General features: G+C 44.1%; 1 protein-coding gene across 4 annotated transcripts in view; it reads left to right on the top strand.

Annotated features, from left to right (window-relative positions):
• Nucleotides 1-10,504: 10,504 nt before the first annotated feature.
• NPR3 (natriuretic peptide receptor 3) overlaps nt 10,505-16,782 on the top strand; it is a 62,200-nt gene continuing 55,922 nt past the window's right edge. For 2 of the 4 annotated variants that reach the window (XM_080933777.1, XM_080933776.1), the window contains exon 1: nt 12,285-13,065. In XM_080933777.1, the coding sequence (XP_080789903.1) occupies nt 12,312-13,065 (754 nt within the window). In that variant the 5' untranslated portion in view covers nt 12,285-12,311. Of the gene's footprint in view, nt 10,719-10,884; nt 11,242-12,284; nt 13,066-16,782 lie in introns of those variants that run through there. The other 2 variants (XM_080933779.1, XM_080933778.1) reach the window with 2 other exon arrangements.

Here is a 16,782-nt window from a genome sequence, read left to right as displayed (position 1 = left end):
ATTTTTTTTTTTTTTTTTTTTTGTTAACAACTCTATAGTTTTACTTAGGACAATCAGTATTTAACTACTATTCCTGTGGCTGCAGTGTTTGAACAGAAAGAGGAAATTGTGGTAGAATGCTATATTATGCACATTGAGATGTAGATTTTACTTTTAACACCAGGGTGAAGATGTATCCATCCATGTTCCCTGCGAAAACGAGAAATATTGCAATATAATTTCCATATCAGAATAATACACACACAAGAAGAACACCCTCTCAAGGATACTGGTTTATTTGTGGTATGTATTAAACTTACTTAAAGAACCTAGGGCAATGAAGAGAAGAAGTCAAATTAAGGCAAGAACCTTGAACTGTGGTAATTGAGTCTGATGGTAATTGAGGGTTAATTAAAAAGTGCATTGTGAAACTTAAGAAGAGCCCCCAAAGGATTCTCTAGAATGTGGATGGTTTAAGAGCTATTTGCAATTTGAGGAGGTGTTGTGTGCACCTATTGAACTATGAGGAACTTGTCAGACTACAAGATAACCAAGAGTGTGCAAAGTCGCAGGATTCATGTTAAAACTGAAGAGAAAGCATAAAGGCTGGATGAAGCAATTCTCTCCAGCAACTTGAGGGCGAAATTCGATGTCACAACATGATTACCAAAAATATGAGAGGGCAAATGTCAAGAATTTTCCTGATGTTTTCCTCATGGCGTTCTATTCTATTTCAGTCTCCTGCATCAGCTATCCATGTTATAATGCCAAATGGAATGTACTTGCTGGAAAGAAAGAAAGAAAGAAAAAAACCACCTGACAACATTACACATTATAATAACAGATATTTTCCATATCACTTTTAATGCCTGGTCAGAACATGATAAAAGATAGTGTATAGATTAAATAATATACTGACTAATTTTTCTTATTAGCAGAGATCAAGCACTAACTCAGAATATTGATGTGCTGGTTGATCAACACAGTACAGCGGCTTAAGGCTGGTATTTAAGGTATTGACCTCTTATATCTGAAATCCAATGGGATGCTTGAATGTTTTGAAAAAATATGATTTTAGAAGTCTATGAGTTTATGTTATATGAGCTAAATTCTCTCCAAATTTTTTCTTTAATTGATTCATCACTATTGATTGATTTCTCTTCAAATCTGCTATATAGCGGTCTTCAAATTCTTCAGATTTATCGTTGTTAAAAAAATAAAAATTAAAGTGTCTCCAAATTGGTCTTGAGTAAGACAAGGTGAAGGGCTGAAGAAAAAATTTCCACCCTATAGAGGTTTTATTTTATTACTTTATTCTGGTTACTTTTGAGTATAAATATTTTGATATTATGATGCAGTCATATCAGAAAAATAACTTTAATAATGTACTTTTGAAATCTGGCAAATTTTTGTTCTGATGCTGTTCATCAGGACCTTAGGGTATTTGATTATTGTAACATATAGCCTATCATAATGACTTAAATGTAACCTGGGTCAAATAATACCCCCAAACAAGAAAAAAAATATCTGAAATAATAGAGGAAAGCTAGAGAATATTTAAAAATTGACATTCTTTGTTTTTTAACATTTTTTTTAAAAATTGAAATTACAATCATATCATTCCAATTCTTCTCTTCCCTTCTTCCAACCTTTCCCATCTACCCCTCTTGCTGTCTCTCAAATTCATGGCCTTTTTCTTCAGATATTTACACACACACACACACACACACACACACAGACAAACACAACAATATAACCTGCTCAGTCTGTATACTGTTACTTGTTTGTATGCATATGATTCTTGGTATGGGATAGCAAGTTGGAGGACTCTCCCACTCTGTGGAGAGTGGGTGTGGCAGCAGTCCCAAGATAGCGCTTGGGACTCGGGCCAAGTCTTGTGACTAGCACCTGACTCCCCCCCCCCCCCAAATTAGCCACTCCCACCGTGCAAGCTGCGCAGGCGCACCCATGATGCGAGATCAGGCCAGATGACTCGAACCTATGAACTGCAGCCACGCAACATGGACTGAGGAGGTGGAGTTGAGAGAGGATAAAAGGGACTGTGCTTAGGGGCGAGGAGAGAGAGAAAGAGAAGGGGAGACAAAAGATTTTAACTTGCATGCTGTAAGGTTCGGAATAAACCGCTTTGAGAAGAACGCTGTGTGCTGTGTCATCGCTCCTTTTCTGCTGGTCGGAGGCGGTAGCAACACCATTCTCTACATTCTTTAGTTACCTGGAGTTCTTAGTCTAGGGTTCTTTGTGTTTTGATAGGCTGCGGTTTTCTGTGATGATCTCCACCTGTTGTATATAGAAGTTTCTTTGGTGACAGGTGAGAGTTACAATTATCTGTGGGCATAGGGATAGATATTTAAGATGAAGTTAAAGATATTTTGCTGGCTTAGTAAAATGGTGGATCTCTTTCAGGATTCCTGAGTTCTGTAGCCTGGGTTGTTGGCTAGGTTTGCAGAGTCAGACATGATTTTCCTCTTGTTGAGTGGGCCTTTGGTACAGAAGAGAGCTGTTGGTTACTACCAAGATGCGAGTGCCACTATGACAGCAGCCTTGGTGTGACTACTCTACGCTGGTCATTGTTGTGGTTCATAGGCATATATTTTAATTTAGCTTTTATTTTGAGAATTTTCACATGAGTATCGTATATACTTCATTTCTAACCATCCAGCTCCCCCATGCCCACTCCCACTCCCCAAATTATTGACCTTATCTTCTCTAGTTATTCCTGCCACACATACTTCACTCAGTTTATTCAGGCTTATTGGTGTCTATTAGGCTTACTTAGTGTTGCTTGTGTTAAATCTGCTTAGGGTTTGGGATTGGGTTACCTATCAGGGGTCTCATTCCCGGAGAATAATACGAAGTCTTCTTCTCTTAGAAGCCATAACTACCTATAGATTTTTATCTAGGAGTGGGTTTATTCGAGATTTTCCCCAGTACAATTGGTATGTTTTATAAAAAAAAAATCTTTAGATGTTTAAAAGGTGACTGTTTGATCTCCACTGGAGGATTTTTCTATAACCCCACTCTGAGAAATATTTTGACCACCTTCATGTCAATTAGGGAGGTCTGACTTGAGCATATTGTCTCGTTGAGTATTTGCGTAGAGGAATATGGGCTGAGAATTGAAAGAAGAGAGCAAGGGTTGGAAAAGCATCACAATAAAACTGAACCTGAGCTGGACAGGCACTTCGGAGAAGATCCTCAGTAGAAATTCGCTGGTCCGACCATGCTGGAACATGGTTGGAACAAGCACATAGTTACCCTTCTTCAGATACTTGCTCAGAAACACAGTACGGGTGTCAGTATAGGTGGAAGTCCCTGCACACTTCTGAATATACAGGTGACGAAGGCAGAATCTTTGGTTGATCTCCACCTAGAAGCAAAGAAGATGAAGCGGTGCATTCTGTTAATGTCAGAGCTTTAATAGTAGAAGGTCCCATTTCTGCTCTCTTCTTTATTCCTTCATAATTCTCTTAACTCTAAAATCTCCAAACTCAGACTCTGAATGCTCATATTGTTTCTGCTCCAATTTGCTGTTCTTACCTTGAAGAGCTCAAAACCAATGATGTAATTGTCAGGTCTTCCCATTCGCTGGTAAGGGCGCCGGTCCTTCTGTTGTCCTTATGGCCATCCTCGGGCACAGTGAAGATGTACTGAGGGAAGGGCACCATCAAAAAGATAAATCAATAATCTCATTGAAGATAAACTAGTTGAAATTTTGTAGAACAAAATTCCTTTGTGGGGGGAAAAATGGTGACTGTTTTATTGAACAGGAGCATTGAGCTTGGTGCCCTAAATTTGTATAGCTTGGGCATCCAATACATTGCAATACATTCTAATCTTCTTTTATTATTACTTTAAAATTACATTAATTTATTCAGTGTGTATGTGTGTGTGTGTGTGTGTGTGTGTGTGTACACTTGCATATATGCACAAGAATGTCATGGCATGTGTGTAGGTCAGTGGTTTCTCTTCCTCCACTATGTGTCCTGAAGATCAGAATCAGGTTGTCAGGCTTAGTAGCAAGAGTCTTTCTCCACTGAGCCTACTCTCATTATTTATGGCAATGCCTATGATGTATGAAGTAAATCTATTCATTCCAACACAATCTTGTATACATCTTGTGCAGTGTACTTCTGCACTCCTTCCCACCCTTGACATTAGGGTTTTGTACCTTTTTCTCCCCTTTGTTTATTGCTTCTTGATCAATCTCTGCTCTCCCTAGTTTTTGGCTTGAATTTCTGAGGATTGCTGTATCAGTTTTAGGCAGCTGCATGGTGGAGGAGCAAATGAACTCCTATAGAAGGAATTCTGATCAAAGCTCTTTTCAAGCTTAACCGGAAATATCTGGTTGGAAATCTGGGGCCAATATCAAAGTGATATTGTCAAATTGTTCCATCCACTATAAATTAGGTCACTGGGCCTGCCTGCAGGTTGCTGGGCACCTGGAAGAGCCGCAGGAGGGCTCTCACTCCTGAGCACAGGGGTGAGTCCACACTCCCTCTTCATCTGGGGAGAGGCTGCCTGGAACTCTCAGGGCGTAGGTGTTGATGCTGCCTGGGAACAGACACTTCTGGCCCAAGACCAGGCCTGGCCTAGTTGCATCAGGACTGGGCACTTCCATCAGGACTCACAGACTACCCAGAAAGCCAAACACCGAGGAGCAATCTCCCTCTGGAGACCATGGGCCCAAGACCCACAGCAGAGACAAGCTCCAGTAAGAGACAACAAGATCACCTAGCATCACCTATAACAAGATGGCAAAAGACAAGCACAAGAATCTAAGAAATGGAAACCAAGACTACTTGGCAACATCAGAATCCAGTTCTCCCACCACGGCAAATAGTGGATATCCCAACTCACCAGAAAAACAAGATTTAGACTTAAAATCATACTTCATGATGATGATGGAGATCCTCGAGAAGTGCATAAATAACACACTTAAAGAAGTACAGGAAAGCCAGGAGAACACACACAAACAAGTTGAAGCCCTTAAAGAGGAAGCACAAAAAAACACAAAAATCACTTAAAGAGCTAAAAGAAAGCACAACCAAATAGGTGAAGGAACTGAAATCAGAAATAGAAACAATGAAGAAATCACAGAAGGAGACAACCCTGAAGTTAGAAATCGTAGGAAAGACATCAGGAGTCATAGACACAAGCATCACCAACAGAATACAAGAGATGGAAGAGAGAATCTCAGGAGAAGAAGATACCATAGAAAACATTGACACAACAATCAAAGAAAATGCAAAAATCAAAAAGTTTCTAATTCAAAACATCCAGGACACAATGAGAAGACCAAACCTAAAGATAATAGGTGTAGAAGAGAGTGAAGACTACCAACTAAAAGGCCCAGAAAATATCTTCAACAAAATTATAGATGAAAACGTCCCTAACCTAAAGAAAGAGATGACCATGAACATACAAGAAGCCTACAGAACCCCAAATAAATCTATACCAGAAAAGAAATTCTTTCAAGCACATAATAGTCAAAACAACAATGTTCAAAACAAAGAAAGAATACTAAAGGAAGTAAGGAGAAAAGGACAGGTAACATATAAAGGAATACCGATCAGAATTACAGCAGACTTTACAACAGAGACTATGAAAGCTAGAAGATCCTGGACAGATGTCAAAAAGACTTTAAGAGAACACAGATGCCAGTGCAGGTTACAATATCCAGCAAAACTCCCAATTACCTTAGTTGAAGAAACCAAGATATTCCAGGACAAATGCAAATTTACACAGTATCTGTCCACAAATCCAGCACTACAAAGGATAATAAATGGAAAACTCTACCAAAAAGAGGGAAACTTCACCCCAGGAAAAGCAAAAAATTAATCTTCTTGCAACAAACCCCAAAGAAGAAAAGCACATAAATTAGGTCACTTGTAGCCATGGGTTATTTTAAACAAGTTGCACAGAGGCTAAATGTTTTAGTTTTGAACTGATTTCTTTATTCCTTGTAAATCACTAACTCAAAATCTATAGTGTGTAGTACTTTAAAAACCAGGTATTAGAGCAAATCCATGACAATAATGAGCATTAAATAATTTTCAAGTGTCCACCAAGATGTTAGCTTCTGCTTCCCCCCAATTTTATTTGTACAGCACTAGATTAATATTTAGATTTAAAAGATAGAAAACTGTTGTGTGTAGTGGTCACATATATGATCCCAAAAGCAGGAGAATTAGGAATTCAAAGTCATCTTTGGCTACCTAAGGAATTCAAGGCTAGCCTGGGCTACGTGAGACCCTGTCTCAAGAAACAAATTGAACAAGTAAAAAAACCGAAGGCTTACTCTATTGGATGACAGCTTACAAGTTTGTTTGTGAGATTTCTAAGCACATGCTAACTCCTCTGGAGACTGAATCCCAACCTACACGCAAATTAAAAAAAAATAAAAGTAAATAGCAGTGCAACTTAGTGTGATCTCAGACTTGAGGAATGCTGTGGCATTCAGATGGAAGAGTGAATATCTTTGAGGATAAGGGCCAAGTCTAAAAGCTTAAGAAGGAGTTCCTCACATAGCAAAGCCAACAGAGGAGATTATTCATGTGCCCCAAATTCCATTTTATATATTTATGCACTTTCTCAGATTCTTTTTTTTTATTACCCCTTGCCCCCCTTTCAGATTCTTTTCCAAAGAAAGTATAGAGAGCTATAAGAAAAAGAAAAGGAAAAAAAAATCACACTTAGTATCACTATATATGAACTTAAAACACATAGTTTTCAAATTTTACAAAATAACAGTGTGTCTGTGTGTGGCATCTGTGGAGATCATGGGGAGACTTAAGAGAGTTTTCTCTCCTTCCTTCCACCATGTGTGTCTGAAAGGACTGAACTCAGGTCATCAGGCTTCGTTGCAGGTACCTTTGGATGCTGAGCCATCTCCTTGGCCCACACACTTGTTTTTACCACATTAGACACGTTGTCTGTAAATTAGCAACACTATATTATTTGCATTTCTTATGTCTGTACTCAGGCCAAGTCTTAGCTGGGTTCCAGAAATATTTTTACTGTGGCAAGCCTCAGAACATCTTCAGAGAAATGGAAACATTGTTGTAATAGAAAGCTCTGAACTTTCAAGAGAAGCCCTTGAAGGCCACATGCAACTATAGCTTCTAATTAAATTGAGTCATACATTTAAATCAAAATACATACTTACTATTATTTGTAATATTGGCTAAAAAAAAAATCACAGATTTGTATAATAGAAGAAATGGGGCCAATGAATAGAATTCTCCCAAGGAGAGCAGAGACCTAGAGGCAAACTTCTAATTTAATTTTTTGTTGTCCACTGATTTTTCTCTCATTTTTTTCAATACTGTTCTCTAAAACATTAACTGTATGTTTAGAAATAAAAATCTTAGTACTCACTGAACTTCAGAAAGAGTTTTTGGATTCTGTGTCATGGCCTTTCATCTTTTCTGCCTCTAGGGGGAAGTGTGTTTTCAACAATTCTGTCTTGCAGAAGGTATTTTCTTGTGAGTTAAGGCTTCACTGTGGTATTCTTTAGACCTCAGGATTGTCTGGACAAGATGGAAAGACCTTGGAAATCTGCAAGGACCCTAACTTCATGGGTTTCAGGCCAGGGTCCTGAGGCAGGGAAATTGTGGAGAAAATGCCTCAGGCATTTTTTAGTACCTTTCTTTCTTTCTTTCTTTCTTTCTTTCTTTCTTTCTTTCTTTCTTTCTTTCTTTCTTAAATTGTCTATTTTATGTATTTACATTCAAATGATATCCCCTTTCTCTATTTTCTCTCTGGAACCCCCCATCCCATCCTCCCTCCCCCTGCTTCTATGAGGGTGCTTCCTCACTCACCCACTCCCTCCTGCCTCCCTGCCCTGGCATTACCCTACACTGGGGCATCAAGCCTTTACAGGACCAAGGGCCTCTCCTGTTGATGCCCAACAAGGCCATCCTCTGCTACATATACAGCTGGAGCCATGGGTCCCTTTGGCTCCTTCAGTCCTTTCTCTAACTTCTCCATTGGGGACCCCATTTTCAGTCCAGTGGTTGGCTTCAAGCATTTGTCAGGCTCTGGCAGAGCCTCTCAGGAGACAGCTATATCAGGCTCCTGTCAGCAAGCACTTCTTGGCATCTGCAATAGTGTCTGGGTTTGGTGACTGTATATGGGATGGATCCCCAGGTGGGGAAGTCTCTGGATGGCCTTTCCTTCAGTCTCTGTTCCACACTTTGTCCCCATTCTTTGAAATGACACCATAGTTTCTCCATACTATATGGCTGTAGCTACAAAACAAACAAACAAACAAAAAAAAAACAAAACAAAACAAAAACATACACCTGGACACAAAATTCACTTGACAGAACTAGAAACAAAACAGCTCTTGGATATTGATAAAAAAATTTCTAAATCCCATAAAACCTCTCTGAGTTTCTGTAATATCACATTTAACAGTAATGTGTTTAGGCTTTCAACTAGCTAATTTTATTCCTTTGTTTTCTTTGACAATTGAAGTTGATAACTGAATTCTGAATGTGAAAAACATGGCTCTTCCCCAACTTCAGTGTTTTGTTATTGTTTTTTTTGTTTGTTTGTTTTGGAGTTGAAAGGAACAGTATTTAAAGCCTGAATGCAAGACTGTTTCTGTTTATCCCTTTTCTTTCTTGTTTTGCTAACATTTATGATAAAAAAATGTTACAAAAGTTATAATTATCAAGTGGTGTTCAGTTTTACTCTTCTGAAAAGCCTGAAAATATATCGCTAATATATCTTAAGATGGTGTGTGTGTGTCTGAGTGTGACTGTGTGTGTTACATTGCATTGAATTAATCGTAGGCAAGCACTCCCATCCCCAGCTTTCTTTTTTTTTTACCTTTTATTGGTGACAGGGCCTTGTAAAATTATATCATCCAGGTTGGCCTTGGATTATTCTGCAGCCCAGGCTACCTCTGATATCTTCCAGGGCAGCGTGTGCCACCAGGCCCAGCTACCAGCATGATTCAAAGAATATTACTTACAGTGGGAGTCCCCTTGGTTACCAACCCTGTTTTTCATAGTATTCTAGGTGACCTTTCCCAATAGAAAATATCCTAGGAGACAAAGAGGTATTTAAGTGTATCATGTACAGTCTTTGGGCCACAGTTCTTCGTTTTTTTTTTTTTTTTTTTTTTTCTGGCCTAAGATTGCAGAATTACATGGTAGTGACACATAATAGCTTCAGCTGGTTGCCCAGAGAAATTCTGATGGAAAGTAAACAAAGCCTCCTAACACCCACAATAAGTAAACAAAACCCTCCCAATACTGCTACAGTCGGCTTGTACTATGATTAATAATCTTGTGCTTGTTGGCATTGAAAGATCTTTCTTTTAAAACCTCAGCTTCTGTTCATTTGGAATCTGCAAGGATGTGTCAAACATGCACAGGGGCAGCAACTTTGTATACTCCGCCCCCCCCCCCCCCCCGCCCCCGTTTCTCTGCTGATCCACAGTTTCCTGTTGTCTGTGCTCTTTTAACAAACAAGCTGGAAGTTGAGCACTTCTACCCGAAGGCCACAGGAAGGCTATGGTGCTAACCATAACGTAAGCAATGCCCTGCTGGTGACCCAAGGACAAGGCTGGGCAGCTCCAGAGATGTGACAGGCACTCCATACCCGGTGCCACTGAAATCCCAGACTCTTCCAATGAGCCCACACCATACACTGCAGAATCAAAGCGCAGTTGGCTGGTGTTCCCCAGACACAGGGCATACGGGGTAGTAATAGGAAACCTCCGTCCTTCAGTCTCCTGGCAACCAGTTGAACTCCACTAAGAGCCTCGGAATCCAGGATTTAGCTGTTGTCTTTTTTTTTTTTTCTTAAATAACTATGACTCTATAAACAAATGTTTGCTCTCCCAAGAGTTCGGGAAGGATTTAACTGCTGCGAAGCTCTAAATGTCAGGTTCTTAATGTACGTGGATAACTCTTCAGAATTCAATTTTATATAAGTACCTCTCTTAGTACTGGGTAGCAGCTCTAATTGAATAAACAAAAGCTTATCTAGGGTTTAGAAGTCCCTACTTCCAGCGAAGGTTTGGGGACCGCAGTTTACTACGGAAATCTAACCAGCTCTGGGTACGAAAAGTTACCCTCTAGTTTCACTGCTAGAAAGGGCGACCGAGAGAGGGCTGATAGCCACGAGGAGGGCTGATGCCTGGATTTGCCATGTCCTCGGACACCACGATTTATCACTTCATAGTCAAAAATGAGAGCAAGGACACTTCAACTTCCCCCCCCATCTACCCCCCCCCCACCCCCGTAACTATTAAAAAAAAAAAAAAGACCCTGGGGCCGCAGCGGGTGAAAGATCGCGGTTCAAGTTCCTGCCGAAAGAGGGCGTAAGTTTAAGACTAATGGAATTCGAGTACACACTGACGTCCAGCCAAATGAAAGAACATTTAGAAACATTTTAAATTAACTTTAATTTGCGAGACTTTGGTGTCAGAACTACCTTGTGCAATACAGCCCTGTCTCGCCGTAAATGTCTTTGCTACGTGACCACGAAAAGAGGGTGCAGGGCCCTCTGGACCTGCGCAGCTGCTCGGTTTTGAGACGCGCCTCTGGTCTGAGACTTCTCCACAACCGTTTCCACTCCGTCTGCATCGCTGTGGTAGCTGTGCCCAGTGGGAAGACTGGGTCTCCCGGGCAGGACCTTTCTGGGCATCCCAGAATATCGGGCATCCTGGAACAGAAGCGCTGGGGTTGGCAGACTGCTTTTCGGTACTTAGGGATTCTCTGGGGGAAGATTTGGGGGCAAATGGGTGTGTGTGTGTGCCTCTTTTAGTTACCGGGTTTAGCAAATACTACCTTTGGGTGATGAGTTTCAAGCTCCGCGACACTTCCCGGAGCGGAATCACATACCCAACATCGGAAACAGCAAGTTTCGCTATTCTCCATGACCCTGCGGAGGGTCTGAGCACTGGGAAACGGTGATGCTGCGGCCACTGTGACTCTAGCCTGTCTCAGCAGCCGAGAGAGAGAGAGAGAGAGAGAGAGAGAGAGAGAGAGAGAGAGAGAGAGAGAGAGAGAGAGAGAGAGAGAGAGAGAGAGCCAGCCCACTACGGGTGGGAAAGGACCGCTGCGGGCACCGCTCAGGCCAGATGGGCATACCAGATCTGCAAATGAATCTTCATGCACTGGGACGTTGGTCCTTGTCCCCTGACCTTGCTCCAGGGACCAGAAAGGTCAGACACAGGACAGGACTGGGAGCATCCAGAAAGAACGTGGCAGATCAAGAAAAGAGGTGAGAGCCCACTGAGTCTTGCAAGGAAGCCACCAATTTGGAGAAATATCTCCTCTCCGTTTTCTGTAGCGTGTGTGTATGCATGTTTGTTTTGTGCATGTGCACGCGCTCATTTCTTTTCTTTCAAACATTTATCCATTTTCTTTCTTTTCATCTCTCTCTCTCTCTCTCTCTCTCTCTCTCTCTCTCTCTCTCTCTCTCTCTCTCTCTCTCTCTCTCTCTCTCTCTCTCTCTCTCTCTTTAATCCTGAGGCTGGAGAGAGCGGAGCCAGGGAGAGGCGGGGACGTTAGAGTAACGCTGAGCCGTGAGGGCTCCCGCGGGTGTAGACGTGGGCGGCTGAGGCTTTGGGCCAAAGTAGAGCACCGGTAACGAGTGGGACTTAGGGACCCGGCAACCGCGAGCAGGCCAGGGATGCGGGGAGGAGCCCTGATGTAAGAATGTTAATGAGAGGCTCCCCCAGCCCAGCCCCCACCCCTCCCCACCCCCACCCACCCCACCCGTTGCAGAGACAAGCCCGGCCTCGGCGCGCCATGTGTGGTAACGCGCTGCGCCGCTGCCACGCTATTTAAACACCGGCTATGGATCCAGAAACCCGCGCGAATCAATGGGATCAAACGCGAAGGAGGTGCACCGTCAATTACAAGCACTTGGACAAGTTTAACTTTTTTTTTTTCTTTTACAAACAAGGCCTTCAAACGCAACCTTAGCAACGCCCAAATAAGAAGCCACCTCTAAGCCAAATAGCCTATGTGCAAAGGGAGGGAGAATATATATATATATATTTATAATAAGTCTATATGCATATTACAGACGCACAGGTTTACACTCTGTGAACTTCTTTTTTTTTTCTTTTTTCTTTCTTTGCTTTTTTTTTTTTTAAACCTAGGGACATTGCAGAGGAGTCTTCCTCTCTATCTGTTGGCGCGTTACTGAAGGGGGTATTCTGTTTTCTTGAAGCGCCCAAGGGGGCGCAGGGACAGAGGAAAGAAAAGAGCGGGGAGGAAAGGGGCAGGGTGGGTGGGGGGCAGAGGGCGAGCCGGCGGCCAGGGCGAGCGCTTGCTGGCAACACGATGCGATCCCTGCTGCTGTTCACTTTCTCGGCGTGCGTGCTGCTGGCTCGGGCGCTGCCGGCTGGCGGTGCCAGTAGTGGCGGCGGGGACACCCGGCCAGGCAACAGGCGCCGGGAGAGAGAGGCGCTGGCGGCTCAAAAGATCGAGGTGCTCGTGCTATTGCCCCAGGACGATTCGTACTTGTTCTCGCTGGCCCGGGTGAGGCCCGCCATCGAGTACGCGCTGCGTAGCGTGGAGGGCAATGGCACCGGGAGGAAGCTGCTGCCGCCGGGCACTCGCTTCCAGGTGGCCTATGAAGACTCAGACTGTGGCAACCGTGCGCTCTTCAGTCTGGTGGACCGCGTGGCGGCGGCGCGCGGCGCCAAGCCGGACCTCATTCTGGGGCCCGTGTGCGAGTACGCGGCGGCGCCGGTGGCCCGGCTGGCGTCTCACTGGGACCTGCCGATGCTGTCTGCAGGAGCGCTGGCCGCCGGTTTCCAGCACAAGGACACCGAGTACTCGCACCTCACGCGAGTGGCGCCTGCCTACGCCAAGATGGGAGAGATGATGCTCGCTCTGTTCCGCCACCACCACTGGAGCCGCGCTGCCCTGGTCTACAGCGACGACAAACTCGAGAGAAACTGCTACTTCACCCTCGAGGGGGTCCACGAAGTTTTCCAGGAGGAGGGTTTGCACACGTCTGCCTACAATTTCGACGAGACCAAAGACTTGGACCTGGACGACATAGTGCGCTACATTCAGGGCAGCGAGCGAGGTGAGCAGGAGTGCGACAAGGGGTCCTTGACTCCGACCCAGCGGTGCTTGGTGGTTACCCCCAAACCCCACCATATCAGTCTTCTGCAGACCCCACCCTTCCCCGTAACCCGAGGACCCGTGAAGGTTGCGCGCGGGGGCTTGTTCAAGTGTGAGCTGCTTGACCCAGGGGCGGGTGGAGGATAGCCCATCGCGTGGAAGGGGTGTGCCTAGACAGTCCTGGGGAGGTGGACCTGACCAGTCGAGGGATGTCTGAGCCGATATCTAGCGCCTTCCCAGGTATGACAGGTGTTCGCCAAACAACAAGCCTTTCCCCTCTCTACAGCTCCGGGGTCCCGTGCGTTCCAGGAATGCGTTCTGTTCATTACTGTAGCGTACCCCCTGGTAGGGCCACAGCGTCTGGGGACACCCAGCAGCCTTGTGCAGCTTCTTGACTAGCTGGGGGTCTCCTGGCTTCCCTGGCTGCTCTTTCCACGGACCCCAGGTCTCTTAAAAGCCTTCCCTTTAAATTCCTTCTATGTTCTTTCTAGTGTCAAGCTTCTGTACAAGCACCTAAGTGCGTCGCTCTGTCTGAATTTAGTCTTTCCCCGGGCGCATTGGGCTTCGCAGCCTCTGAAAGCGCACAGAGCTGTGCTTGTCCGGAGCGCGCGCCGGAGGCTCGGGCGCGGAGCTTCCTTCTTATCGGTCCCCTTCCCGGCCCTTTCTCCGCCAGTCGCCGAGGGTTTGAAACAATAGCCAAACCAGACAGAGAGCTAGGTACTGGGGACTGTAATCGTGGCTACAGGGAGCGTGGGAATCCCCCCCGCAGCTGCCCAGGTTTTCGTTCTGTAGATAGAGGAAGGAGCCTAATCCCCCTACTGGGCAGTGAGTCCGGACGTCCCAGTTGGGGTTCACAACATTCGAGAAATCCCGCCTTTGTTTCCCCTTGGTGCGCAGGCGCCCAGAATGTGCGCGGGGGTGGGGGTGCATTACCCTCCCCTCCCCCCAAGCCGCAATGCTTCCGATGCCGGGGGGTGGAGGGGTGCTATCCTGGTGAGACCTAGGGGGAGCTGAGCCAAGCCAGGCACCTGGCTTGCCGGGCATTGGCCACAATTCGAATACTGGGGACCTGGGCCTGGCTGTTACGGGACACTAAGCTTGCAGGCTCAGAACAGGTGTGTGGGCAGAGAAAGCTTCAAGAGTGGGGTCACCGTTGCCTCTCCGCTCTCTCCAATTTGGCTACTCTGACTTCAAGGTATCGTGGACAGTGTGGACAGGACAAGTTTCGACCTAAGAACCCCAGGCTGTTTGCGCAGAATCACTGTTAGGTGCACAGGCAGGGCGTTGGTTATGTACAAGGAAAGTTCTGTCCTAAGGTAGCAGATTTGCCCCCCGTTGGACGAGAAACTCACATCTATTTTGTTTCCCACTCCTGGTCCTCCGGCCACTGCACCCTCTCGCGCTACTGGGTACTGGTACTCCTTCAGTTCTGGGCTTCCAGAGCTTTAACTAAAAGCTGGTGACGTTCCAGGGCAAGCTGAGGATGGGGGCGTGTCCTCACGCCTGGCTAGATCCCAGATTTGCAAATTCTGTCATTGCCTTGATGAACCCAGAAAGGTGATGACCTTGGTACAGTGGCCTGGCGGATCTCTATGCTCTGCTGCCTCACTGTGCTCTTGGAATGTGGTGTTAGGAGGGTCACAGTGTGACAGTGGCCTGGGGTGGGGGGAGGGCTGGTGTGTTTTGGTTTATAAGGACTCCAGCCTGTGCTCTGTCCCTATTATTATTTTTAAATACACCAAGCTTGGTAGACATACTTGGATCTCTTATATATTTGATTGTGAGCCTAACCTTTAACGGCTGAGCCATCTCTCTAGCCCACGTTTATTTCTCATTCAGTTTAGCGGCTCAAGCTTGTTAGTCTGGTGTATTTTAAAGGTGAAAATATTATGGTCTTATGATTCTTTCTCTAAGATCTGTGTCAGCAGCAACGAGGCAGATTTTCTGAACTGTAAATGAAACTAGTTTCTTTTTTCAGGCTGACCTCCTCTCAATTTCTTACTCTTTGTAGAGAAAGTTGTGAGCTCTCAGGGTACTTTCTGGAGTCCTGAATCCCCACTTTAACATGGCCAGACAAGGTGTTAAGTAGTAGAGGCTTAGTGCACGGTTTCAATGGAGTTTGTGGCTCAGCCACTTGCTAGCTGGCAGGATCCTGGACTGTTAAACTACACCCCAGCCTCTTCAGGTAAAGTGGGCTTCCTGCAAACAGCCACATCTTGGGGATGCTGGAAGGGTTTAATGAACAGAGTTACCAGAGTTCCCTGAAACAGACTCATGCAGTAAGTGTGTGTGGCTTCATCGTAGTGGGTCTTGTGCTACATTCGATAACAATCGTCTTTACCTAGAAGGGGAAGCCATGTCCTAGGAAGAACTTTAGGCAGAGAAGCTCATACCTCTGGACTTGAAACAAGGAGGTAGATTCGAATGAGGCCTCTTCCAACTGCTATTCAGATCTGGAGTCCTTTTCCTCCAAATGTAAAAATGTAACGAACACAATTTCTGCCACAGAGCATCTTCTATCTGTATGAGCCAGGGCGGGCTTCAGAGTCCCTTCCATCCCTCTTTTGGAAAGGATATTCCAACTTTAAAATCAAATTATGTATATCTGAATATCTTCACTGATAAAAAGTGACCTGTGGCCATCTCAATAATGAGGCTAAATGTTCTTTTGGCTACATAACGCCCTTTAGAAAGAAAAATTAAACAAACACCCCCAAACCCAAAACTATTCTTACCTCCTAGGAGATTTGTCATCTAAGTTAACTGAAAAGCTTTAAAAAAGTCTGATATAATGAAAACACGTGATTTAAAGAAGTAACAGCAATCTCACAGCACACATTTATTTCAGCAGCTAAGATGATAGAATGGAATCAATTTTAACTCCTAGGCATCAGGACAGTGGAGTTTCTCAAGATCCAGAGTCAGGCAGCCTTTAGCACTGGGGAGCAGAAGATGAGATTTCACAAGGTTTTTTTTTTTTTTTGTTTGTTTTTTTTGTTTTTTTTTGTTTTTTTTGTTTTTTTTGTTTTTTTTTTGTCCGTGCATCCTGGTTATTACAAGATTGTTACCAATTTTTATATACATGGGGTGGGGCAGAGAATACTGGAGAGTAATTTTTGAGTATTCAAGTCTTTTATAAACGTTTCTGTGTTTACTTCCAGATAAAAATTTGAGTTGTAAGGGAGATGTTATTTTTCCCCTCTCCCCCAAATTCCAAGGAAAACTAGACAAAAAGACTCCTTAGGCAGGTAGCTAGGCTATGCTAACCTTTTACATTCAGGATTGGTCTATTTCATGTACTATGGGAATCTCACAGACACTTTAGGAAATAGATGTTAGTGACAGAAATACATACATATGTACATACGTACATACGATCTTAGATGGGAATGGGAGCACAGGCGTTCAGGAAGCTGAGACAAAAGGCTTGTGAGTTCAAGGCCAACCTCGACTATAGAATGTGCCCTGTCCCAAAATATAAACAAACAAGCAACAGACACCAACTTTGTATTTAGTACTGGATTTATTTGTATAGTTGGCTACTGATCTGGATACATCACAGGAAATGATACATTTTTTTATAAAAATGCATGAATACTTTTTTTTTAAAGGAGAGTGTTGTATTTATGAGCTTTCTGAGATGCAAAAGTAACCTACACGAAGTGCTTTGTATAAAAAC

The sequence above is a fragment of the Micromys minutus genome (assembly GCF_963924665.1).
Source record: "Micromys minutus genome assembly, chromosome: 20".
NCBI lineage: Eukaryota > Metazoa > Chordata > Mammalia > Rodentia > Muridae > Micromys > Micromys minutus.
This window is presented reverse-complemented; position numbering and strand designations above follow the sequence as displayed.